Source organism: Podarcis pityusensis (assembly GCF_964106645.2).
Source record: "Podarcis pityusensis genome assembly, chromosome: 5".
Lineage (NCBI taxonomy): Eukaryota > Metazoa > Chordata > Lepidosauria > Squamata > Lacertidae > Podarcis > Podarcis pityusensis.
The window spans coordinates 63,707,845-63,734,470 of NC_138032.1; the positions used below are offsets into that span (position 1 = coordinate 63,707,845).

General features: G+C 42.1%; 1 protein-coding gene across 4 annotated transcripts; it reads left to right on the forward strand.

Moving 5' to 3' along the window:
• Positions 1-26,284, forward strand: LGI1 (leucine rich glioma inactivated 1). Of its 4 annotated transcripts, none has more exons than XM_081006808.1 (8): positions 1-23; positions 11,987-12,058; positions 18,764-18,835; positions 18,934-19,005; positions 21,737-21,808; positions 23,272-23,441; positions 24,516-24,680; positions 24,782-26,284. In XM_081006808.1, the coding sequence occupies exons 1-8, from the start codon at positions 16-18 to the stop codon at positions 25,597-25,599; spliced, it is 1,449 nt and encodes a 482-aa protein (XP_080862934.1). In that variant the 5' UTR covers positions 1-15; the 3' UTR covers positions 25,600-26,284. The 4 variants fall into 4 exon arrangements, with proteins under 4 accessions (XP_080862934.1, XP_080862933.1, XP_080862935.1 ...); XM_081006807.1 differs by lacking the exon at positions 1-23 and adding an exon at positions 10,811-11,642; XM_081006809.1 differs by lacking the exon at positions 1-23 and adding an exon at positions 10,817-11,376.
• Positions 26,285-26,626: the final 342 nt, after the last annotated feature.

Here is a 26,626-nt window from a genome sequence, read left to right on the forward strand (position 1 = left end):
CAACAGCCAGTTATCATGGCCCTGTAAGTTCCAACTGTTGGTTCCCCAGGATTTAAAAATCACATCACACACCCCAGACACTTCAAATGGCAGCTGATGATCTACCTCATTTCTAAGTGAAATAAAAGTCCTAAAGGAGATACCAGAGACCCCATGGCACTTTGAAAGAAAAAATTTCAGATAACTAGCAAGGATCTTTTAAAGGTTCTGTTTGGAAATATTCAGGAATGGAGCCTGCCTAATGCTGTATGGGTTAATACTCCACAATCGTGGGGCCACCACCCAAAAAGCCCAGTATCATATTGGACACTTTAATTATACTAACTGCAATGTTATATTACTTATGACATTGTTTTTGTGTTGTTCCTCTGGAATGTTCTTACATCTTCAATTTATTGAATTTTATTGGGAAATCATATTTGAGCTTTGTATTGTGTTTTCAGCGGCTCCATTTTTTACACTTTCATCAGTAAGGTGATGCACATGTCCTGTAAACACTCAATGCACTCATAATAGGTGGGACAAATGGTTGAATAGGTCCTAGATTTCTTAGGTTAGTCAGTTACAGAGGGACTATGTTACAATTTTATGCTTTTTCAAGAAGTTAATTTGAAAACAACCAGTGTAAACAAAATGCTGAAATGTCTTCTGTTTCCTAAAAAAAAAAAAAGGTCACTCATGAATCTGTGACTTAAGAATGTGCAAAAGAATTTTCTGTTCTTTTGTTTTGTATTAAAGATGGTCTGTGGCCCCAGATTGACAGTGTTATGTTTGCCCATTTCTAGACCGATCTGTTCCAAAAATAAGTCTTCATGGGTTTTATCCTTCCTTGGGTCCAGGGCTTTTTTTCCAGCTGGAACTCTCCAGAACGGCATTCCAGCACCTCTGAGCTGACCTTGGAAGTTTGGAGAGAGATTGACCAGCCTCAGAAAAGCCTCGCTGTGCTTCCAGCTCATGAGGAGACCCTCCCCAGAGCCTGAAGGGGACATCCTCTGTGAGCTTTTTGTGAACCAGAGGCACAGTGGGGCTTTGCTGAGGCTTTTCAGCCACCCGGCTAATAGCTGACACATGAGAAAGCTGTGCCTCAGCTGAGCAAGCCCCCAGCTGCTCTGGAGCCAGAGAGGCCTGGGGTGGGGGCTCCTTAAGCTGCTGTGCTGAGGCACGGAAGCCTCTCCATGCCCCATGCTCTGGCTCACACAAGGCAGAGGGATGGGGAGAGGTTGCTAGGCTGATCAGCTGCAGTGCAGCCTCAAAAAGCCTCTGGCTGGCAAGGGAACTACCCCCCTCAGCTCAAAGAGATCCTCGTTGGGCTCTGTGGTGGGTCTTTTGCATTCCAGCACCCTTTTCTCTAAGGAAAAAAACACTGCTTGGGAATATCAAAGGAAAGGCCACTGTTTGGATATATATTCCCTGCTCCAATATGTCATATCTTCCACCCAAAGATCATGTCAAGTCAGCTTGCCACAGCCTGTTTTTGCTGCAAGTGAGAAAGATACAAAAAAATTACAGAAGATTTAGTTGTTCCATAGTCGGCATTAAGTATGTGTCACAGCATAGATAGAATTCTAGTACCCAGGAATTTGAACAATCCACATCAAAGAGCCAGTGAGGATCATCCATAGTACAAATGTCTAATTTAAACATTAGATGTGACCTGCACCACCCTAATGGATGTTAAGCCTCAGGAGAGCTCCAGGCTATGTTCCCCTCGCCTCCCCAGTTAATCTGGCAAGAAGTCGAAATGTTCTTCTGGCAGTGGATCTTAGTGGTTGCGCCAGTAGGAAGGGTAATCCCTTTCAAAAGGGTTTATTTTGTTTATTGTGGCTGAGGTAAAACAGAGCCTCAGTTGGTCTGAATTTGGCATTTGCAACAGAACACTTCACAAGAGCATCACTAGGAATGTAAACTCAGAATCCCAGCAGAGGTTCACAGGGAGAATTTCTGATCTCAAAAATCTTTGCTGTGTAACTGTTTTTGCAGCATAGCAATGGCAATCAGCTTCTGAGTAGAAACGTCTAAGGCTTCAGTGCTGAACACTGTGAAGCAGTTCCCACAGGACCCAGTTTAACACACCCCTTCCCTCACCAGTAGCCTTGACGCATGGTGCAGCATTGTTATTCCATGTGCACCCCGAGGCTCAGGTAGAACGATCAGGTTCAGCAGAAGCTCTCCATGCTTTTCCTTCAAATGTTCCAGCAGCTGGTTTTACCTGGGTCCTTGGCATGCAGAAGCTGGGGAGAAAGTTGTACTGGTGAGGGTTGGCACCAGCACATAGCACCCTCAAGACAGTTGTGAGCACCCCAACAAAGTCCACTGCTGATGCTTACCTTTGGCCACTCTTTAGCTGTTGTTTTCAGACCTGGAATGCCAGGCGGTCTAGCCATCCTATGAATTTTCCCCAGTGCCCTGGGGCAACAGTACAGCTGGGCCATTGCATGGCATTTAAAGGAAACCTAACTCTGCAGCCTGGCCCTACTTTGGAGTTCTGCCACCCCCAGGACAACTCATAGGGACTTGCTGATGGAGGGTGTCAGGAGCTGGAGCCAGGTGTAGGTCAGCGATAAAACATTAAAGCACCCAATGTCAGTGACATTAACTCTTTATTCAAAGAAACAAAACAGTGCAGTCCTAGTGGTCGCAGCAACCCTTCCCAGTAGGTCTTGCCCCAGTGAAGCAGTTGTGAGGACTGAAGGTCCCCATTTTCCCACCACTCTCTAAGGCTCCATCCCTGGTTCCTTCCCCAGCAGCCTAAGGCTTCCACATCTTGCCTCTCGTTGCCCTGCCCTCTTCATTTCTCTACATGTTCTGGGAAACCAGGTGGGAGAGGAGCTTGTCACAGCAGCAGGGGGAGACTCCCTAGATTCTTCACCCGCTTTCCTCATCTCTTTCTCCTGGCCCCACTCCTCTCCTGCCTCTGATTCTGGACTGCTCTCTGCCATAGTCTCTTCTTGCTCACTAAACCCTGTTTCCTCTTCAGCTTCCGACACCTCCTCCTCCCAGTGTGCCCCCTCTTCTACCTTCTGAGCATTCATTGTCATCACACCACCTATCGCCAGGCTCTGAGCCTTCTTCATCCGGGGGTTCCCTTGGAGGTTCCCCAGCTGGTGCCTCCTCCCACTCCTTGGCATCCGACCAGTCCATGACAAAGAGGAGCATTGTTGGTGGAGGTAGACCGCCAAAGGGCTGTGATACAGGTTTCAGGTTGGGAGCTCACCATGATACTGAAGGACTCTAGGAGCCATTCTGCTCTCTGTGCACTCAGGATGGTGGATTGAAACAATAGGCATGTGCCTTGATTTTTGCAAAATCAACTCTGTGGCACTTTAAAGACTATCATGAGGTAACCAATATGGCACCCTCCAGGTGTTTTGGACCTTAATTGCATACCACCAGCCATGATGGCTGCCGTGATGGAAGTCCTAGTCCACAATATCTGGAGAGCACCATGTTGCCTACGTTGAACTGTCACATTTACAGCCACAGGCACTTTTGCTGAATGACACTCATTTCATCTGAGAAAATAGGCATTAGCTTCATTAGCACCAGTTTAATCGGCAGATTAATCAATGGTGGGCAATTTTAATCTCTGAGGATACAATTTAAGTGCAATTTAAGGACATGCCAATTTATTTTCCAAGGCTATTTTGTTCTGTTATTATACTGTGATGGAACATGGAAAAAGCAAGATATTAAATATCACCTTTTTTCCTACTAATTGGTGGTAGCTTTTATTTCTAATTCTAAGTTATCTCACACTTTTTTCCTATCTCAAAAATGACCCAATGCCCTTCCGTCAAATTTTTGATACTATGCAAATTTATGTATATAGTGTTAGCCAATCAGTTAATTGGTTAAAAGACAGCTGAATCTGCAACATCACTTTTAAAATAAGTTGGAAACCCTAGAAAATACCCCTAACAAAGTGAATTGAAACATTCTTATATACAAAGAGGGAGGTTTGGCTGGGTTTCTTGCTTTGATGTGTTTATTCCTCCATTAGTGTTGTAAATAGTTCATCTGGCAGAGCAGTTGCCAAAAGCAATTATATTAACTCTCAGATGCACGTAACACCTAATTCCAAACAGCACTAGGATAGCCAATAATACTGTGTGACAGGTTTGGCCAATCAGAATCTTCTAATGTCTTATAGATACTATTCATCATTATTTTAATTTAAGACATGCCAGACAAGTACGAATAAAGTAAAACCAGTTAAAATAATGCAAATTTAACAGTCCATCTCTTACACAGTAGTATAAAGAAGGAATAGTGATGAGGGCACATAACTTGAAGCAAGCTATACTGGGACATGAAATGGGTCTCATATTATATAGGGTCTTTTCAGTTTTGAGTAATTGTATGTACTCAAGGTGGTAAATGAAAAGCCATATGTCAGCTTGCTGGGAAGCATAGTGAAGGCAACAGGCTCTTTGCTTTCTGCCTAAAAGCATATTCCTCCCTTGAGTTCTGCTGGCCAGGAGGAATGAATTGTAGGCATGTGACTCTGTCTAGCTACTGCTGATTAGGTAGCAGCAACACAGCTTCTGAGCTGACTCACTGTAGAGCACCACATATCAGGAGCAGTCTATCTGTGCTGTGTCAGTTTAGAATTTCAGCAGCAGTACTTACTGCCCATAAAGGAATACATTCGTTTTTGGCTTAGCCCAGATTTTACCAATCATTTCGCAAGTGGAACTGTTCTGGGATAATTACTATTTTATACATTTGGAAACTTATCTATTTGGGAACTTGCCTTGGGCCCGGAAATTACTAGTTTATAGGATTGCTTTTGGGTGGGCGGGAGGAAATCTTTCCTTTCTTCCAGGCAAAGAGGTGAATTGGAATACTGAAAGGAGCGAGCTAACGTCTCCAAGGAGTCGCCTGGCATCACACCACCTTCTTTTGTTTCTAATGGCTGTTTCAGACCACCCTGCTGCAAGAAGTAACCAAGGTATGCCTCGTCAGGATTTGTACATCAAAGAGGCTGTATGGCAAACGCTCAAATTCATGATGAGAGGTGGAAGCTTAAGTCTTAATAGGTTTTGCAGAATGTACATGACGGCATTCTTCTTGTTGCCAGGCTACAGTAGCCACCTAGCTATTACAATAAGAGCAGCAGAATGCAAAATGAATACAGTAAAATTCAAATTGAGGAAATACAGTGGTGAGTGGCTTTTTCAAGGGGATTGTACTCCAGAAGCTCAGGTGCACTACCATTATTCTTAGCCTGGGTTTAAGGGGTCTTGATTTAATGCATTGGCTGAACTCCACCTACAATATCAGAATGGACTGGAGGATGAAAATATCAGATTGGCCTGGAGAATAAGCAGGGCTTATTTCAGTTCGGTGAAAATCCTGGCTGTCGGTATGCTGTTCCACAAAAGAAAAAGCCACTGCTTTCCAAAGTGCTAAAGAGATCGTCCCTAATCAACCCCAGAATTTTCCAGAACCTGGCCCTGCTCCATGGATTGCTATCAGCTTGAAATGATGATGGAGCAAGAAAAAGTCCAGGCTATGAGGAACCTCTGTGCAAGCACCTTTTTTGAGCTGTTGCTGTTATATCTGACACCCCCCCCCCGCCACGAAAAAGTATTAAAGGGAACAGGTACTTACACAAGCTGTAGAAATTAGAACGGGATCATACTGGTTTACTGAAAATGTGTGCAATGAATGGTCCATGCAGGAAGCATCCTTCTTTTCCTGACTTGTCATCAGACATGGAAATCAACAGCAAAGGGAAGCTGGGTGAGTCTGACCCCTCACTACCAGATTCAGGAGAGGACAAACAGCACGGAAAGGCAGCTGAATGCCTACCTGCTTGTGGACTTCCCATAGTCATCTTGACAGCTAGTGTTGCAAGCCAAATGCTGGCCTGTCAAAGAGCCCCTTTGTCTGATCCAGCGGCTCATGTTATATTTCTGCAACCAGTCCTAGAGGAGAAACAGGCACCACTGGGCCTGGGACTGGATAGATCTGGGTGCTGCTTTCCTTTCTGTTCCTCCATCCTTTGCGGCGAAGGTATGGTCTGAAGTTCCATTCAGCATAAACACAGGACAATTTTCAGAATCCTGCATGCATTTTACTCTTCCATATGCTGGAACTTTGGCTTTCTGTATTAATGGAGTGATGCTTGGCGCTGGCTGGGTTCCACAATGATGCAACGGTCCTGTAATGATGCATGCCCAGCTGCTGGTTCGCTTTTCTCCTCATAGCCATTCTGGTCCTTTGTAGGTGAAGCTGTACCCCTCAGTCCACGCCTAGCCAGTGTTGTGGCCTTTAGGTGTCATAGAAGCCAACGCCTTCACTATTTGCCATGTTGCTCTAGGGCTGCTCTAAAGGGCGTCAGGTTACCCATCCCTGTCTCTAGGCCAAGCTCTGCTGCGAGCCTTTGACCACATTCTGCCCATCCCCAAATAAATCCACTCTAAAGGAATAAAGCAACATTCCCTTTTCAGCTTTGTACCTCCGCTACTGTTTATCTGCTACTCCCCTGTCCTCGAGATTCCAGTCTCCCTGGCAACAGTTGCCTGGAGCTCCATATGTTCACCTGGCCCCTCTTGTCCATCACCTTCCATCCAGGTGAAGCTTTCCTCCTCTACCACACTTGACTCACCACCGGTAGGGATGTTCAGGGGAAATTTGATTCAGTTCACATTCAAAGACAAATGCACCTAATGCACATTTCTGAAACATTGTGGGAGCTGCAAAACAGCCATCCTTTGAAATTTGCAATTCTCCAAATTTTGCAATGCGATTCTCCAGGCAAGTAATGTGTGCAAAAAGCCCCTCATAAACCAGGTAAAGGGTGCATAAAAAAGCATATATTGGTGAAAATAACACACACCACTGTGTTGTATTAGGTGAAATGTTCTTTGCAAGAAATATGTACATTAGACCAAAATGGATACAAAGCTGTAATTCCTGAACTGTCCAGCTGATAAATGAGCAGGTGGCGACCCTCTATGACAGTGAGCCTGGCAGTAGATCCTTAGCACTCACAAGGGATTCCTGTGTAAACTGCTGCCAGTGTGACCTGTGCCTAGGCACATTCAATCCAATCCATACCTGTTTCTCCAGCAGAAAGAGGAAAGGAGAGGAAATCTAGGAGGAAATCAACCAGGCATCTTGACACGGGCCTCAACAGAAAGGTTGTCTTCCTCCAAAGATTTGGAGAGGTCACAGTGATTGAACTGACAATTGGGAAACCAGATTTCCACAGCTAAAGCTTCAGTGAGCCATTAAAAAAAAAATCCATACTATCCACATAATCTTATAAACAGATTGATGACAATACAAAGCAGATACCCGGCTTGGCAGGAATGGGAATATAAGTTCATTTTTTATTGCCCTGTAATAAAAATAAACCATTGTAATGTTTAGACTTGTGGTTAAACCAGATTGTGAGAAGTAATCTTTTGGGCTTTGTGGTGCTGGGCTGGAAAATATGAACAAAGGCATTGCGTTCTACTGCATAATGCATGGGTATAGGGAGATGTGTGCAGAAGCTGGACACATGTGGGCAGGGGTTAAATGAGGAAAAGTTGCAACATCTCATTGTCCTAAGACTCAGAGAACAGGCTTAAAGGGAATCCAGAGCCATTGGGAGCTGAGCAGAGTTTGCAGTTTTTAAAAATAGGCCATTAGTACCACAACAAATCTATTGTCCTGGCTCTTATTTTCATTAGAGACACATTTTCAGTTTGAAAACAGACATCGGTTGATGCATTTACATGTCAGGCACTAAAGTAATCAAGCAGGGGGTCCCACGGATCAGTGTTTGCAGTAAAGGGGAGCTCACCATTGTCAGGGGGTCGTGTTTCGTTAAAGCCCCTCACCAATAATTTGAGCACTGCACTTATTACTCTGTTCCTTGCATCAGAAATGACTGCTGGTCAGTTTAGTGGACTTCAGGTAGTTTGGCAGATCCAGTGACAGCAGAAGGCCATTCCTGGGCCACTTCCTGTTGCTGAGTTTCCAGAATGGTTGCACGCTTTCCCTGTTTGGGCAACATTCTACAGTGGGAGATTATTTATGTCCTGATCATTTCTCTCTGCTCAACTTCTAGTTGCTTGCTACCTCACTGTCTTCCTAAAGGAGCTTGCCTGCCCTTGGCCATGAATGACTGACAGGTTCACTTTCACCACCTCAATTCTATACAAGTCCCAACCTCCAAAAAAGATGGCAAGAGCTTGACTACCTACCTGCCATAGTGTTGGACTTGCTTCCATCATGTGTTGTTGTACTCAAGTCAATAGTTTGTGCAACCACTGCTTAACAACCCCGTAGTCATACATGGGATGTCTATGTTTTCTGAACCACAGCCCCAGCAGAGGGCTCATGGGAGTAGTTGGGTGCAGGGATCCCAAAGACGGAAGCCAAAAACACCAGAGTGATCAGTTCTAGTGCCTTATTAAAAAAGGTGTAGACTTATAGCCTGACAGCTCTCCTCACTGAACCCAAGATGGACACCACAGCTAGGAGATGGCTTGTCTGTACCCAAGCACAAGTGCGTATGTTCTTCATCCACTAAGCAGCATACGTAACATGGCCTAGGGCTTCCCATCAATCCACCTGCCCAGATGAGGGCATGGGTGGCAAATATCCAACTCTTCCAGCTAGTTCCCCTTTCTGGGCTCAGAGCCCAGCACCCAAAGCCCACGGATAAGGATAACTTCAAAGCAAGCCAATCAGCTTATATCAGAGCAAGTGAATATAAGCATATATGAGCTCATTGATACAACAACTACCAATTAATTGTGGGGTTGTCTTGACTACCAAGATGGTGTTAGCAAAGCTCCCAGAACAGTTCACCTTTGGGTCCACACGCTACGAAAGGTGTTTTGGCCCTTTTCTACATAGGACTACCCCTAGCCTCAATCTCAAGAGGGGAAATGAGGTTCATCAGCATGAGATCCACTTAATAAAGGCCTACAGATACTAGATGTTCAGCTTGATAATAGCAATTCCTGTACCATTCTCTGTTGGTGATGTACATTCCTCTCAAATTCTGTGCCCCTACAACACTTCTAATCATAACCATATATTTTATTCTTATAAAGGAAAATAATTATATTGATGCCTGCTTACCGGCTATAGTATTCTATGAACCACTATTTTCCCTTAGCACCTGAAATAATGGAGTTATACTAAAGGCAAAATTGATCCATTCATTTTCTCTTGTCGTTATTATGCACCTGAAGTTCGAACTGACAAGGGGATTATTTAAGTGCTTTCAATATCATCATCATCATCACTATTACCCATAAGTGTGCACAATGCTTTAGAGTATGCAAGGGAACAGGTCCCTGCCCCAAAGAGCTTACAGTCTAAAAATTGGCACAGGTGAAACAACAGAGCAAAAGGATAGGCTGGGGCAAATACTGTACAATTATTTGAGTTGCATGTGCTTTGGCTTGGTTACAGGCTTAGTTACAGCAGCAGCTGTTCCACTGGACCAAATGGCAAATGGTGGGCAATTTCGTAATTGTTTCTCCCAGCCTATTTTTCTTAAAGAAGTGCAGCTGTAGGTGGCTGAAATCAGGAGCAGAGGAGCAGCAGCAATTGTCTGCTCAAAATCATGGTCTTTTCACTTTGCAGGGGGGGGAGGGAAATACAGGGAAAGGAAAGGGTTAAGCACCCTACCTTACTCTCTCTGATGCTCCACTCTTGATTTTTAGCCTTTCATGGCTGCTTGTAATTTTATTTTTATTTTTATTTTTAAAACCCACTATCAGTAGGAAGAATCATGGAACTGCCCAACACATATCATTTGTCCCTTTCTCTGACAGAGAAGACTCTACCAGTCCCAGTGACAGCTTCATTTTATGCAGTACTCAGTTCATCAGATTCTGTCACCTGGCCAGCAGGTTAGCTATGCTCCACTTGCCTAATCTGTAAAAATGATCCCTGTGTCAAAAGATCAAAAATCCTTCTAATGAATGATGCAGTGCCCAGGGAAAGAACCATCTCCAAAGGACTGATGTTCTGCTTTTTTGGTTTTGAATTTTAAATTAAGGGATGTTAAGTTTAAGTACATTTATTATTGATCTGCAGCTCCTTGCACATAGAATGTTCTAAAGTCCAATAGTGCTTTAAATATCTTCTACTTATAAGAGCAATGATAGGATAATGGCGAAGATAAGAACTTAGTCCTAATTGGGGGGTGGACATTGCCTTTTCTTAAACTGTGATGTAGCAAATGTAAGTTTTAAGCAGCCAACGTCACAGTGCTTAATTCCTGGTAAAAGTAAGACAAGAGCTCAAGCCTTGGATAAAACATCCTTGAGAAACCTCTCCAATCCCCAGTGCTGAAGGCTCCTTCTTCAGTGGTTAGGCAAATGCACACCCAACATGCTCAGGGGCACTGGCATATATTCAGATGTCCTAGGCTAGGGCGAAGCCTTGGCTTCAGAAACAGATGCTGAGGCAGCGACTTTACATAGATTAAGCCCCACTCCTTTGCCTCTTTCTAAGGATGACACAGCCTACCGCAGCAAATAAACAAGTTTTCAAAATAATATGCAAATTGGTTTGCTTCAAAGGCTGGCTGCTGTACATTAGCAAGACAAAGATGCAAGGGAGGTTTAAAAAAGGATTTTGTCTGAGAGCAAAAGAGCATTTTCTTTCTCAAATGACAGTTGTAGGCATTCTTGGTAATAGGCTCCATGTGTGCCTGTTTGTCTAGCTGTGACCCGAGCTTGTGCGAGAAAAGCAAACCCATAAGACAACTGTTCCTTTTGCTGTGATGGCTTTGGACCGTGTCACTCAATTTCCTCTTTTTGCTGTCACTTGGCATATGCAAAGCAGAAACAAGGGAAGGGAGCCCCAATTCCCAAAGGACATTTTTACACAGGTGGAGGGATCCAGTCAAAGATGATGACCGATCTCCCCACCACACACACTCACACACACACACACACAATCCACCTCACGCCCACGCACCCACCCACCAGCAAAGCATAATGTTGTGCTATTTTTGGTAACAAGAAGAGGGCCTCCCCTCAGACGAGAGAGAAAGGGAGAGCGCCGTGTATTTTCTCAGTTGCGTCACTTTGCAACCTAAAGCTGTGTTGTGCTCAGTGTTTCTTTGCGGTGATGCAAGCCCTCTTCTGCTTCTACAGCTGGTTGGATTTTCCTCCTCCCTGCCTTCACAGCACCTCGCAGGTTCCCCCTCTGAGAGCACTACGCTGCTTGAGTGAATAGAAGGAAACATACAGCTCAGCTGCAGGTTTTCCAGCTACAAAAAGAGAAAGAGAGAGAGAGAGGAAACATTCAGAGGGAAAGAGACAGAAAAGAGCTGGAGAAAGAGAGAGAGAGAGAGAGAGAAATATATTGCTGTGTCTTAACAAAAAAGACATTCAACGGCTGAATAAAAAGGTGCGGGGGGAAAACCCTGTTCATGTTTTGGGATATCATTCTTTCAACTGGCTGGAACCAGAGTGGATCAAAAGAATGGGAAATGCCAGCAAACCCTTTAGAAGAACTGCTTCTTTCCTATGCTTTTTCTCTGTACTGTTGCTGACTGAAGGGAGCAAGACAGGGAAGACAACATGTCCAGCTTGGTGTATTTGTACCAAAGATAATGCTTTATGTGAAAATGCCAGAGCTATTCCGCGCAGCGTTCCACCTGACGTTACCTCACTGTAAGGGCTGTAAGCATTTGGTTCTTTTAATTTCTGTTTAAAAATTGAGCCAGCATGTGTGGTGTTTTCAGTGCAGACTGAGGGGTGTCTGCAGTCGTGAATACCTACAGCATTCAAAACCCGGGAGCCGGGCGTTGAGGGGGGATGTGCTTAATGTTGTTCTCTCTGAATTCAGCTAGAACATCTAATTTATTTCTTTTTCTGAAACTTGTAGCATCCATTTCCCCTTCTTTGTGGCAATAATGTAAATCCTAGTGATGATGACAAGAAATGGTCCTTTGAAGTGGTAAATAACTATTCCGGGAGCTCACGTTAACATAAGGTCTGTTTTCTTTTCCTTCTAGTTCCTTTGTGAGATCGGCTTTTACTAAAATCCCAGAAAGGAGTTTTGTCTTCTCACCATCTCTGCAACTTCTGTGAGAAAGATTTATATCATTGTTACTGTACTTGTTATGAAACATGTGTATCTAAAGTAACGGGGCTTTAGTACTTGTTCTATAAGAAATAGTGCAGATCAGTTATGTAACAAAATGCACCCTAGCGATTCCAGTAAAGATAATTAAAGGTGTGTCATGCCTAGTTGGATATATATATATAACTTTATCTTCCTCTTTAATATTTGTTAATTGCTGTTATCTTTATCATTATTATCTTCATTGTGCTTATTTGGCAATATTATTTGGCTAGGCTAAATTTAGATGCCTGATTATAATTGTGTTCCCACATTGTGTTCCTAAATCACATGTATTGTAATTCAAAGGCCTGACTATACTAATGGGTCGTAATTATTAATTCCCCACACTTTTAAAATTTGGTACTGGTGGATGTTAAAGTCTAAGAGTTGTTGCTGACTAAATAGCCTGGCTGTTTTCAGAATCGAGACCTGAATTTCAATGGGACAATTCTGCAAGCAAAACCCGTAATGTTTGCTTCGGTAGAGGTTTAGCATTTCCCACAGATATTTCTTTAGGTAGGGACTGGATTTGTCCCCTGTTCTCCATCACAACAGAGACCTGGAGAAAAACTGAAGTCAGTTGATGTTTTGTGCAGTAGGGATAGCTCAGAAATATGTCTGTTTTGAATGTATACTTTGTGTGAAATAGAGACACCTATAAAGGATGGCCCTTACATATGACTGATTTGGTTCAGAAACCTGTCGAGAAATCTTCTCACTCATTTTTTAAAAAAAGAAAATTGTGTGTGTGTACATGATGGTAGCATAAACAAGATGAGTCAGCCCAGGGCATAATTTTGTTTGGCTACTAAGCATTACCTTCTGTTGGAACATTACATCTATTCAGTTCAAATGCTGATGCCCTGATAGTTGACGCTAGGACCCTTCCTGTTCTTGTCTACTGTCAAGGGAGCTGATAAGAAGGCATGCGCACAGCGAGTAAGGTTTTGAATCCAGGACAAATGAGTAAATATAGTTACCATGGAAACCTTTATGTTGCCCCTGTACACATTATCCCACACAAGCTTTTTTGGAGTAAGAGCATATTACAAAAAAAAAGAGAGAGAGAGAGGCAAAATTCACACATCATCTGTGCTGGGGGAAAGAGACGGTTACGGTTTTTGTATTTGGTCGTTTGTGTGCCCATAAAGGGAAAGGCACATCATGAGTTTGCCATTTAGCTGTGAGACACCACCTGCACTGCCATCCGGCTATGTGGTGCAAAGAACATGCGAGGTTGCCCATCTCAGCAGGCTTTTCAGCGAGGCGGCACGTTTCCTTGGCTCACAGTGTACTTGCTCTGAAGGCCCTTTTGCAGGTGGAAAAGCAGCATATACATTTCAGGATAAACAAACCTACTCCATGCTTTTGAAACACCAAGAGTCCAGAAGCTCACCTACAAACCTAGAAGCGCAGATTTCAGCTCCAGGTGTATGTGCATTGTAATAATGTGGTGCTAGAGCAATGCAAGATAACTGGAATACTCTTAATCTCAAGGCCATGGGTTCGAGCCCCACGTTGGGCAAAAGATTCCTGCATTGCAGGGGATTGGATGAGATGACCCTCGTGGTCCCTTCCAACTCTACACTTGTAGGATTCCAGGAGTCACCAACCTTTCTGGGCTAGTGAGCATATTTGCATTCCGGAGAAACTGTTCTGGGACCACACCGCAACCTAGTTTAGAATGTTTATTTCACGTCTAATTTCAGCTGGGGAGGGAACCAAGTGTGTACCAGAGAAGGCCAAACGTGTGACCCCTAGCTACACATCAATTCTCATCTTAACTATTTTTTCTTCTTCTAGAGCTTATGCCATACAGGTCTTCTTGACTAAAATTATTTCTGTTCAGTTAGACCGTTACCTGTTGGAGTTATTTTGGAAGGCCAGGTCACTGGTCAAAAGAGAATAGGTTTAGGTCCTTTACAGGTAACATCAACATTGTGGCTTTCAAATCCTATAGTAAACAGTATAGAGAAATGTCATGATACCTTACAGAGATTGTAGCTTGAAGTCTGCCAAGTGGGATGCATTTCCCGAGTAATACGTAGAAGATATAGCCAGGAGGGTAGGAAGCACACTGCCAAGGGCTGTACTGGAAGTACATAATGCAACATACATAGACAGCCCATCTGCATGCTTAGTAGCATTTGCTCTATGATCTCCTGACAGAGCCCAAAGGACACATAGAGCTGGAAGGATTCCAAAAGATTGTCAGAACTAACCTCCCATTGTAAGATTAGACCATCTGCATACCAACCATGCACAGATCACCCCACACAACCCACGGGTGAACACAGAAGGGTCCCCACAGAACAGGTCGCTCCAGAATGTGTTCCAAACAGTGAGCCCTGACTACAATCAAGCTAAACCGGTAGGCAGAACACGGCTTCTCCTGCAACATGTTCAGAACAGAAATGGTGACAAGGATTCAGGGAGTTTCTTAGAGCACAGTGGAGCTTCACTGAGCCCATTCTTCTTCCACTTGCACCACTCTGCATTGCTCAGTTAGCTGCTCATGAAATGTAGGAGGCCTTTCGGTGTGGTCTCCAATGCAGAGCAAGGACCTGTGGTCACTTCTAGTTGACCTGTTTATTGATCATTGATCCTGATCAGTTTGCTGGGAGGCATCAAGCTAGTGTTATCCCACACTTTCTGGTGCTTTCCCTTATCACTTTCCTTATTGTGCAAAGTCCAGTTTTGTGGGGGAGGCAGGCTAGTTACACAAGAGGTCCAAAACAGTTTTAACTGCGCAAGCTGAACTTGCTGGAATGTGATTGAATCCCACCCCAATATACCAATAATCTGGAAGCAAACAGGAAACAAGGGAAGGCCCAGCCAGTGCACCCATAGAAGGGGTTGGGCACATGAATAGTGGTCTTTCAGTCCCAGCAAGGCTTTCCAAATGGAAAAAAGCACTGAGTCAGGCATTCATTACTCTCAGGATATAGGCATACAAATATTCCAGATGGAAAAATGGACATTTCCCTCTGTTTTTACTTGTTTCCTTGCCCCTCTGGTTCTACTGCCCTCAAGAGGTCTATTCATCTTGCTCTTTCTGCTCCAGCATCTGTAGAGACATTATAATAATTATTTCTGTGGGACTCCTCAGTCAGAATGAATTATAGAAATTAGTCATACACGTTACATAATTTTGGCCCATTGTGAGCCTAGAATATATACAAATCCCCATACAGAATGTCCCCTACTATCTAATCTATTGAATCATGAGCCCTATTCCTGTGTTCCTCACATGCAAATCCAGTTGTGGAGGGGGGGACTGTGCTCCATAGCCCCTCCTGTCACTGGTTTCTTTGCCTCTCACACACAGAGGACTGAATGTCTGCAGTGAGGTCCCTTTTCGACTTGTGTAGGGGCTCACATTGTGATTGAGAACCCCGGAAGGTCAGTGTTCTAGATCATGCGATGACCCTACCTGAGAAGAAAAGGCTCCCTACTGCAGAAGTTCTGACCCCAACCCATGGTGGCTGACAAAGTTAGCCATAGCAATGAGGCAGAAGGCATGGGGCCAGGGAGCATGCCTCTGCTTCACAATTCAGATTGCATGTGTGGCAGTGCCTGAATAGGGCTACAGAATCACAGGCTGTGCATATTCTTTCCTTCAAAGAATTCTGGGTACTGTAGTTTACTCATCAAAGTTACAATTCCCAGCATCCCTTAACTAACTACAGTACCCAGAATTCTTTGAGGGAAAGAATGTGTTTTAAAGGTATAGAAATAGGAAAAAGAACAAATAAACAAAACATGCCCACCAAATATTCTATAAATGTCTCTAAAATACTCATGGTTGTTTGACAGCAAGAATTGTTGCTAGTAGCTGTCGGTTGACTACTAGTAGTTGATTTGCCTTTCTCCAATCTACTGCAGTTATAGATGATTAACAGTTAGGGCAAAATCCTACCTGAGAGTAGGGATAGAAGAACCTGCCCATTTTGGTTTGCTTAGTTTCTCATTTTTCTAGTCTTAAATTCAGTTCTCTACAGTGCTGAAACAGCTCGCATTTTTCTTAATTAAAAAATCCTCATGGAAATTCTTCAGCATTTTGGCATGGATTTCTCTTAATAAACACATTTTTAATTAATGTTCACATTTTTGCAAACATTTTATTCCAATTTAATATGCTTTTGCATTTTACTTTCACTAATATAGTCATTTTTTATGTGCACTGTGCCCTAATATATGCATTTTTGCAAACACTGGTTGGAGAACTGCATTGCAAAATTCAAGTGAGTGTGGATTTTGAAGGATGGATATGTTTCAGTTCTTCTATTGCCTCAGAAAGTGTGAATTTTGATAGATTCAGCTTTAAATGCAAACAGAATTAAATTTCTGTCTCATCCCTATCTGGGAAGGAAGTTACTCATTCATTGCTAGTCTTGGGAACAGAGGACCCTTTGGCCATGACACCTTCCTCTTCTTGGAATAATTTTTGCTGAGGAGGGTGTTGTTGTTTAGTCGTTTAGTAGGGAGTAGTATTAGGCTTGCCATATGTCCGGAAAATTCTGGACATGTACAGAAATCAGATGTCTAAAATGGCGTCTGAAATTTCCAGAACGTATGGCAACCTGAGGTTTTTTTTTTCAGTTTTCTGTGTCCCCCCCCCTTTTTTAAACATTTCAGGGGAGGTTGTGCCCCAGCAGCAGTGGAAGTGACAAGAGGTCACTTCCCTTGGCCAGAGAGGGGGGAGAGAGGCAGGTGACACAGCGGCCTAGCAGCCCATAGTTTGTTGAAAAGGGGACCCTGTACCAGGGACGTCCCATGGGCGTCTCAGTCGCAGTGGCGGAGGCAGTGAGAGTGGGTCTGTAGCTGGGCACTTGGGAGCTGCTAGCGCAGCCACCTTGCCCAAGGGGTACATGGTGGCAGCACCTCCTTGTGTTGCTAGGGCGGCCTGCAGCTGCTCTGGGCCACCATCTCATTCCAGCTGCAGCACTGTCAAGGCAGAGATGGGGGCCAGGCAGGTAATGGGGGGGGGGGAGCGCGGTACCGCAGGAAAGAGTTTAAACGAGACCTGGATAGGCCTGGATAGCAAGGACAACGAACTGTGAGGAAGGGGGACAAAACCAGCTGTGGTATGTTTGAGGTTGCGGGGGGAGAAAGGTGGCAGTGCCTCACTACTTGTGGAGGTGTGGTTTAGGTGGGGGGCATGTTGGAAAAAGGGGTGCATTAGGGCCTGGCTGTTTTCATTTGGGGGGTTCCAGTATCTAATAATCTTCCTCTTGGAGATGCTGTGGAGGGTGGTTCTACTACTTGAAATATGGCAGTCCTAAGTAGTATAAGCTTTCAGGTGCTGTCGGTCACCCAACTGGCACATGGGGCCAAGTTTCACTTCCTCCAAGTCCTGTAGAAGATGCCATGTCAATCATATCAGACAAGGTGTTCTCCAAATAAGAGCAATTAGTAAATACTTGTGGTTCAATAAATTGTTAAAGGTAAACTAAATTAATTATTCCAAACCCTTGTCATATAGATCAGTTTTAAGTTCAGAAATTCTTTTATGCACGTTGAAGCTCCATTGCATTAAATTACATAAATTACATTATACTGTCATTTAATGTTTGCATTTTATCACATTGCTAAATGTATGTTAAGCATAAAAACAATGTTTAAGCTGCAGTTTTAAAGACTGAACCATACATTGAGTTGCTTACCCAAGTGGAAGGCAGCTTATACAAGAAACTTTTCCCATTCTGTCCTGCCCCCTAAAAGGCCTTTCAAGAGAGTTGAAGGGCCTCCCTGAACAGCCACATGGAACTGTCATGCAAGAGGGGACCACCTGGAAGCTTGCATGAACAGAGATATTTCATTAAGCCTCACCTACACAGCCACATGGACCACTGCTGCAGATAACATGAAAAATATTTACCATAGTAGCCATATTTACCATTGAGAAACAGTTAAATTACACACTGATCTCTTGATTCCTTGTGGGTTCAGAAACATACGTGAGTCTGAAAGAGTTTCTCCATTCATTTTATAGTGCAATACTCAGAAGTAGGCCTCATTGAAAAGGGCATTGAATAGGGCATCCTTTATGGAAAGTAAGCATAGGATAGCAGCTTACTTAGGGCTGCCATAAGTCTGCGGACTTTTGCCAAAGTGGACATATGACAAGCAGGATGATAATTTTTCTGGGGGAGATGTTGTTCTTTGAAGAATATGGCAAGTAAATCGGAAAGCCTGTCCATTCAAAAGCTCCCATGTGCATCTGAGAGCACAGATGAAGCTCTGGAATTGGGGCCACTTATGCAGACTTCACGTGCCAGAATCAAAACTTCGAACATCCAAGCAAGGCCACAGTATATTTTTGAATGCACAGGTAATGATATCAAATGCACAATGAGCAATAATGAGAAACCATTGGGAAACTCCATCATTTCAAATAGCCACACATTTATAGATTACTATTAGCCTATTTCCCAAAGGTTCTAATGAACATGTCAGTTTTCCAGCTTAGGATCTGGGCATTGTCTGCTTTTGTATTACAGTATTTCCCTTGGGTTGTTCTTATGCAGGTGATGGAATATGCCTCCTGAGATCTGTGGTTCTTCATCTTTAACTTTAACCAAGAACCAGCAAGGTGGCTTTTAAACATCTGTTCCAACAGCATGTCGCTGTTTAGTTATTTTTTGCTTTATATTTCTTTATACAGGTTATTTACAGCAAATACATTTGATGTCATTAGCGGTGATGCCTTCATGGGCCTTCCTCATCTAGAATATTTGTGAGTTGAAAAAATAATGTGAAAGATTTCTTGAGAGTGGTTGTGTGCTTGAGATAAAGAGATTCCTTTGACCAAGCTGCCTTTATGATCCATTGCAGGTTTATAGAGAACAACAACATCAAGTCTCTTTCAAACACTTCCTTCCGAGGACTGAAATCTTTAATTCACCTGTAAGTAAAAGTGTTCATTTTATTCCTTGCCATCTTTACAGAACTATGTCAATGACATATTTCTTTTGAAGATGTTAACTAGCTAAAGGTTTCGGGGGTTGATTACCTGTTTTGCCATTAATCAATTGATTATACAATTAAACAGGCAATTGCCTAATGTATCATTTAATAATTAAAATCCTGTTCTGTGAGTAGTGTTAGTATCTGCAGCTTGGATCCAAGGAATCAAGAAACTGCTTTGCATATACAAGGAAGCTTTGAGCTTGACTTTTGTTTCGCCCCCTGAACTGCCCTTCATGGCAAGATTTTAAACTTAAAGAAGGTTCAAAAGCAATTTGTGATATTGTGGAGGTGTGCCATGCAGTGGGGGAAATTAAACAGTTCCACTGGGTATGCCCAAATCCTTGGGTAATCCTAAAGTAACTCTTTGGATCTCAGCCAGTGTGATCCAGGCATTAAAGTTTATGCATAAGGTCTTTTGCATACATGAATGAAACTATCAATCTCTTGGCATGCTTCATGATTTGCAATTCGGAGAAAAGTGAATAACACACAATAAAATAGCACATTTTCTTCTTCTCCATCCACCAGCAACTTAGCCACAGAAATACTTCTAAAACTTCACCCTAAAATGAAAATTGTGCAAATCAACAGGCGTGGGGTGTCAGTGTTGTGCATGGGGTTCATATCTTTTGGATTGAATCTAAAGGGAGAAGTGCTAGTACAAAACAATATTTCAGTCAAATTACCACCATTAGCAGAAACCAAATTTATCTATACTGTAAATTATACGTGAAAAATGCTTTCTCCAAATAAGGTTACTTTCAGAATATGGGAATGCACTAGAACTACCACCCCCACCCCCATCCCCACCCCTGGCATATGTAGTTCAAAGTCTTTTTTTTATTTATTTGAATCATGCATAAATAATATAAAATAATGGAAAATTTTGATATGAAAACAATATTATTTTTTTAAGACATTTATATACCACTTAGTTATTCACATTTCTAAGTGGTGTACATAAAAACAATCCACAGAAAATGGGACAGTAAAACAATATATACCATCCTAAAATGAAATTTTTATTGTAGTTGTTAAATTTATAACTACATCACATACATACATTCAATGATCACAGGGTAGTGTATGATTTAAAACCAGCAATAATAATACTGTGTGTGTGCGTAATCATAAAATTAGGCTCATATTGGTCAATGAAACTAATTGGCACAGTCCAAGAAGCTAAAAAAATAGGCATATCCTGATGCCTCATCTTCTTCCAAAGGTCCAAGTGAAAAAAAATCATCTTTAAAAGATCCAAAAAAGACAGTATTGAGGAAGGGGGAATCACATTTCCAGTGGGATGGCATTTGATTATGGAACAGGACTTGTGGTCAGTTCAATCCCTGCTTCATCCCATAAATATATTATCAGATATATCATGTTCAAGTACAATGTATATAGATGTAATTAGTAATCCTGTGGTCCTCCAGATGTTGACAGCCTCAGTTCTCATCAGCCCCAGCCAGCATAGCCAATCAGCTGGGACAATGGACATTGTAGTTGAAAAACATCTGGAAGGCCACATTTTCTCCATCCCTGTTTATGAACTACTAAGCGGGCGGTGGAATCCTTGGGCCCCTCCTTTCCTTCTTTTCCAGCATGGTCACAACAAAGAGATCAGAAGCTTTCACTTCCACCAAACGAGGTTCCTTATTACGTTGACTAAAACTATGGTGTGTTCAAAGAAGCCAAGATTAAACAAACCATAGTTTAACAAGTATCTTCATCCATTTCAGACATAAAGAGTAACTCTAGCTAATTTAAAAGTAGAAACAGAGATTTCTGATCTCTTCTTCAATGCCCTGTGAGAGGAGGGAGAAGCACATGAGTTTGAGGCTCAATGAAGTTTGTGCATGTAACACTAATCCATAGTTTAGCATTAGGTCTGAACTGGGCTATTATATTCCTGTACAGCACAGCAAATAAATTTGTGATAATGATGCCTATTAAACTGTTCTGTGAAATTACAGCAGCTGATTAATTTAGTTCCTGACACACTAGTTTCATTCAAATGAACTTTTACATAGAAGTATAATGATTCAAGCAGCTATTAAAAATATAATTATAAATTGGCTTCTTGACAGCAGAGAGCCATTTAATACTAAATATGCTTCAGACAATTTGTTTTCAACAGAAATGGATTTTTTAAAAAAGTGTAGCAGCTTTGATTTGTTGAATATCACTTGGCGGGCAGAAAGGGGGGCAGAAATCTGTATTTATGCATGGGATGAAAACTCTTTCTTGAGATTTGTTGTTGATGGTTTTTGCTTAATATTGTGCAAGTCACCCTGGCTTGTTTGGGGTTGTTGTTTCTCAATTGAGGGGTGGGATATATTAAATAAGATAAAATAACTTTGCATCTTTGAAAGTCTTCTGAACAATTAAAAGAAAGCAAAAAGTCACAGAGTTTGTCAAAATATTGACAAGGCATGGGAAATCTTCACATTCAACAATTCTTTTGGGGAGCAATCGGAAGTGCAGACATGATATTTTAACAAAGAACTGTTAAATAAGTTGCTCTGACAAATAATCCTTTAAAGAAAAAGCACTTCTTTGCATTTACATAGCACTCCTTAATTGTTTGCCATAGATGTATTTGATGAAACAGATTAGAAATGAATGAAAGGATGATCTTGTGCTAAGAATAAAACATTTTCTTTTGCAGGAGTCTTGCAAACAATAATCTCCAAACCCTCCCAAAAGACATATTCAAAGGCTTGGATTCTTTAACAAATGTGTAAGAAAGCTTCTTCATTTTAACACTATGATTTGAAAGACAAGAGATCAATGCTCACTAGTAATTATTACAGAATAAGTACAGGTCTGGCCGCTCATTAGGTGGGTGTGGTATGACAGATGTATTCAAACCGTTGCTGCCACTTGCATTGTCAATTTACATTCAGGCACCAACTGGTTCCATTAGGAGATATATTTTGCCTGTTACCAAACATCTCTCCAACCTACCAATTTTTTAAAGCTTCAAAAATGTATAACAAGATAGAAACGCAGCAAGCACCAGCAAGGACGAGGCTGCTGCCTAATTGTTCAGTTGGCTGCATAGCAAGCAAATTACTTTGTTTTGAACCAAACCTTTCCAATAGATGAAGACAGTGATTGGAACACTGTCAAGGGTATTAACATTGTTTGTGTAATTCCACAGCCGAAAGTTGACTATTTGAGACACAGTCGAAAACACCCTGATTATATACAGGGAAAGTTGAAAAATGGGATAGACTATGTGCCATCAAATCTCCCTTGTCAGAGAATAATAAAATCATATAGAGTTGGAAGGGACCCTGACGGTCATCTAGTTCAAACCCCTGCAGTGCCGGAATTCCAACATACAGTCCTCCATCCATTTTTTTAAAAGTTTATTTTTATTAAAAGATTTTCATGTATAACAAAGATACATGTATAACATCTGTTTTCAGTTAATAAAGTCCTTTCTGCACATCAGTTACATCCAGTATGAGACATTTCTGTCCTAGGCATTGTGAGGTTGGCTTACACTGTACCCCATCCAATTTGAAACCAGACCAGACCCTGCTTAGCTTTGCAAATGTGCTGGCAGTTTTATTGCTAGTCACCCGTGTTTTAGTGGAGAGCATACCTGCAGTAGAGATGAGGCTTGGAGAGGAGAGGACATTTTCAGTGGCAGCCAGGAGCATCCCTGTGCTTGCAGAGCATAAGCTACGTTTACTAGGATCTATAATGTGGTGGCACCTACACTTTGGAACTCCTTGCCTGTTGATATCAAGCAGATGCCTTCACTATACTATTTCCGGCACCTGCTAAAAGCATTTTTGTTTAGATAAGCCCGCCCAGGTTTCAAGAACAGAGAATGTTTTAACTCTTTTAACTAATTCTTTTATTCCACTTTGAAGATTTTTTTGCAATCAAGCTGTATATAAATTTTACGGATTAAATAAAATAATAGTTATGAGTGGAATAAAATGGGAAAGTAAAGCATCAAGAGCCTATACTGAGAGCAGTGAGACTTAACTGGATGAAAAGGGGGTTGAAATATTTGAACACACTTACAACCATATCTGCAAATAAGTAAGAAATGCTCCCTCCTTATGCTGCTCTACGACCGTAATAAAGTGTTGATTGATTGATAAGTAAGAAATGGAAAACTAATGTTTCAAAAGCACTTGTACTGCATCTACAACCCCCGCCCCTCCTTTCTTCTCCTGACAGGGACCTTAGAGGTAATGCATTCAAATGTGACTGCAAATTGAAGTGGTTGGTTGCATGGGTGAGCAGAACAAATGCAACAGTAGAGGACATTTATTGTGAAAGTCCTCCGGAATATAAGAAACGAAAAATCAACAGCCTCTCTCCCAATGAATTTGATTGCATTATTACAGGTGAGTGTTCTAACTGCCTTCCGTTTACTGCATTGATGGCATATTTTTCAAGTCACTCTCGCCATATGCTATAGAATGGGGATGTATGGCACACCCCATGGGACATGTGTCCCAGCTCTACTAACCCTCTTCAAGCCTCACCTTTAGATTCTGGGGCATGCTTAGCACCTAATAGGGAATTGGATGTACAGTGGTACCTCAGTTCTCAAACTTAATCCCCTCTGGGAGTCCATTCGACTCCAGAAACCATTTGAAAACCAAGGCGCGACTTCCAATTGGCTGCAGGAGCTTCCTATACTCAAGCAGAAGCTACGGAAGCCACGTCAGACCTTCAGCTTCTGAAAAATGTTTGCAAACCGGAACACCTGCTTCCAGGTTTGGGAGCCGATTTATTCAACAACTACTGCTGTTCAGGAAGCAAGGTACTACTGTAGTTAGAATGATTCCTTCCCTCCCCATGCCCATTCCCTGCCTTCAGAACACCTCATTTTGGGCCATATGTTGGTGGACATATCACATGCCTGCTGAGCTGCCCACTGGGATGTGGACATGGTTCTGCTAGCATGCAGGTTTTCTGCCGGCGTGACACCTTGTCCACCAGACTGTGTGTTAACTGCCCCCACCCAGCTCCTCCCAGGTGATACTTTGGATTGCTCTGGTAATTCTTCAGTTCTTGAGCTTTTTTAAAACAACAACAACCAAACACCCATGAAGCTTTGCTTCCACTCAACAACCATTCATTCCAGTAAAGAACTGAGTAACAGCGTTGAAACTTCCTGCGTTATGTACTTTGCCCAGGTTAACAGAAATAAGGGGCTTTAGAAAGTAACCACTGTCTGGGAACATGAGTGCCAGCTTGGCCCCGTGACTGTGGGTGCTTGGGGCTGTGGGTGCCAAGCAGTGTGCATGGCCCTGGCATGAAAATTTGTTGGTGCCCAGTCCCTTCATGGAGAATTTTGTGGGTGCTCGAGCACCCAGGGCCCCAGAGAGCCAGCACCTATGTCTGGAAACCATTTTTAATAATAATAATAATAATAAATGAGCATGTCTCCTTTTGGTGTGCCTTTTTTGCAGAATTTGTTGTTTTTCGGAAGCTGCCTTATCAGTCACTATCGGTGGACACATTCTCGTTTGAGAATGATGAATTTGTTGTCATTGCCCAGCCTTTTACTGGAAAGTGTATCTTCCTTCAATGGGACCACGTGGAAGGGACTTTTAGAAATTTTGACAACATTACAGGTATGAATGATTTGTCTCCACAGACATTGTGTTGCTACCTGATCTAAATGCCAGTTGATGATGAAGCAATCTTTTATCCCTTTTATACTTTTTTTATCCAGGGACGTCAGTGGTTGTATGCAAGCCTGTCATTGTTGAGAGAAACCTGTACATCATAGTTGCCCAACTCTTCGGCGGCTCCCATATATACAAAAGAGACGTTAATGCGAATAAATTCACTAAAATTCAGGATATTGAGATTCTCAAAATCAGAAAGCCTAATGACATTGAAATATTCACGATGGCGAAAGAATGGTATTTTGCAATTGCAGACAGTTCAAAAGCTGGAATCACCACTGTTTACAAATGGAATGGAATCGGATTTTATTCTGACCAGTCTTTGCATGAGTGGTATAGAGATACTGATGTGGAGTACCTTGAAATAGCTGGCAAACCTCACTTGATCCTGTCCAGTAGTTCTCAGCACCCTGTCATCTATCAGTGGAACAAAGGAACAAACAAATTTGTTGACCCTGTTGACATTCCAGATATGGAGGATGTTTATGCCGTAAAGCACTTCACTGTGAAAGATGACATTTACGTTTGTCTAACAAGATTCATTGGCGATTCCAAAGTAATGAAATGGGGAGGTTCAAAATTTCTGGATTTACAAAGGATGCCATCAAGAGGGTCAATGGTATTCCAGCCTCTTCAGATAAAGAATTATCAATATGCCATTCTTGGAAGTGATTATTCATTTACTCAAGTCTATTTCTGGGAGGCAGGAAAGGCCAAATTTGTGAAGTTTCAGGAATTAAATATACAAGCTCCAAGATCTTTCACACACGTTTTTGTCGACAAGCAAGATTTTCTCTTTGCCTCAAGCTTTAAAGGGAATACAGTGATTTATAAACATATCATAGTGGACCTAAGTGCGTGACACACAGAGATTTTTGGAATCTGTTGTGAGGCTTCCTCCAATGATAACAAGGACCTAATGAACTAAATGCATGATGATGATTCTCTTTACTTCCAGTCTGCGGAATGCCTTTAACGGATCAGATTGCTAGAATCAAATACTACAAGTATCTTCATCCGTAAATGTCACGTCTAGTGCTGTTGGGAATTGCTTTTTTTTTTTTTAAAAAAGAAAAGACAAATTAAATCATTAATTATTCTTTGCAGTCACAATGGCTTGGATCCAAATTTAGTCATGCTTAAAGTAGACCCGTTGATATCAATGGTACATAGTACAGTGATGAGTAACTCAAGTCCCACTGATTCCAGTGGGTCTAGTCTAAACATGACTAAGGCTGCATATACACCATACATTTAGAGCACATTTAAAGCACATTCCCCTCACCCAAGAATCCTGGGAACTGCAGTTTATCTTTCACAGAGCTACAATTCCCAGCATCCTTAACAAACTACAGCTCACAGGATTCTTTGCCCGGGGGTGGGGGTCCTTAAAATATATCATGTGTATGCAGGTAGTCTGGATCCAGTGCTCTGTAAATATGTAGTGAAACTCCATCTATCGGGGGGGGGGGGCAGGGGATCCAATAAGATGTAATTTTCCATTCTTCACCTATTTGAAAACTGCCAAATAAAACGTTTACATTTTCTTTCATATTCCAAATGGTATTTTATTTCAGAATTATGTCATTTTTTAATGTACTTTTGCAACAATTCAGCAGTTTCCTAGGGACATTGAGGTCCACTGTGAGGATGCCGCAAATGTAACACTGGACCTGGACCTATGTGGGGTTTATTATTATTATTTTTAAGTTTGAAGAGCTGTTTTCTTTTTTCATAATTCTTTTTATTATTTTTCCAAATTATACAAATCAAGTCTAATTACATTATTTTAATACAATTTCTTAAAATCGGGTTTCCCGCTCCTGTTTCAAACATATGTCAATCATTTCTTCCCATAGATGCATCATTTCTTAATAAGTGTCCAGCTG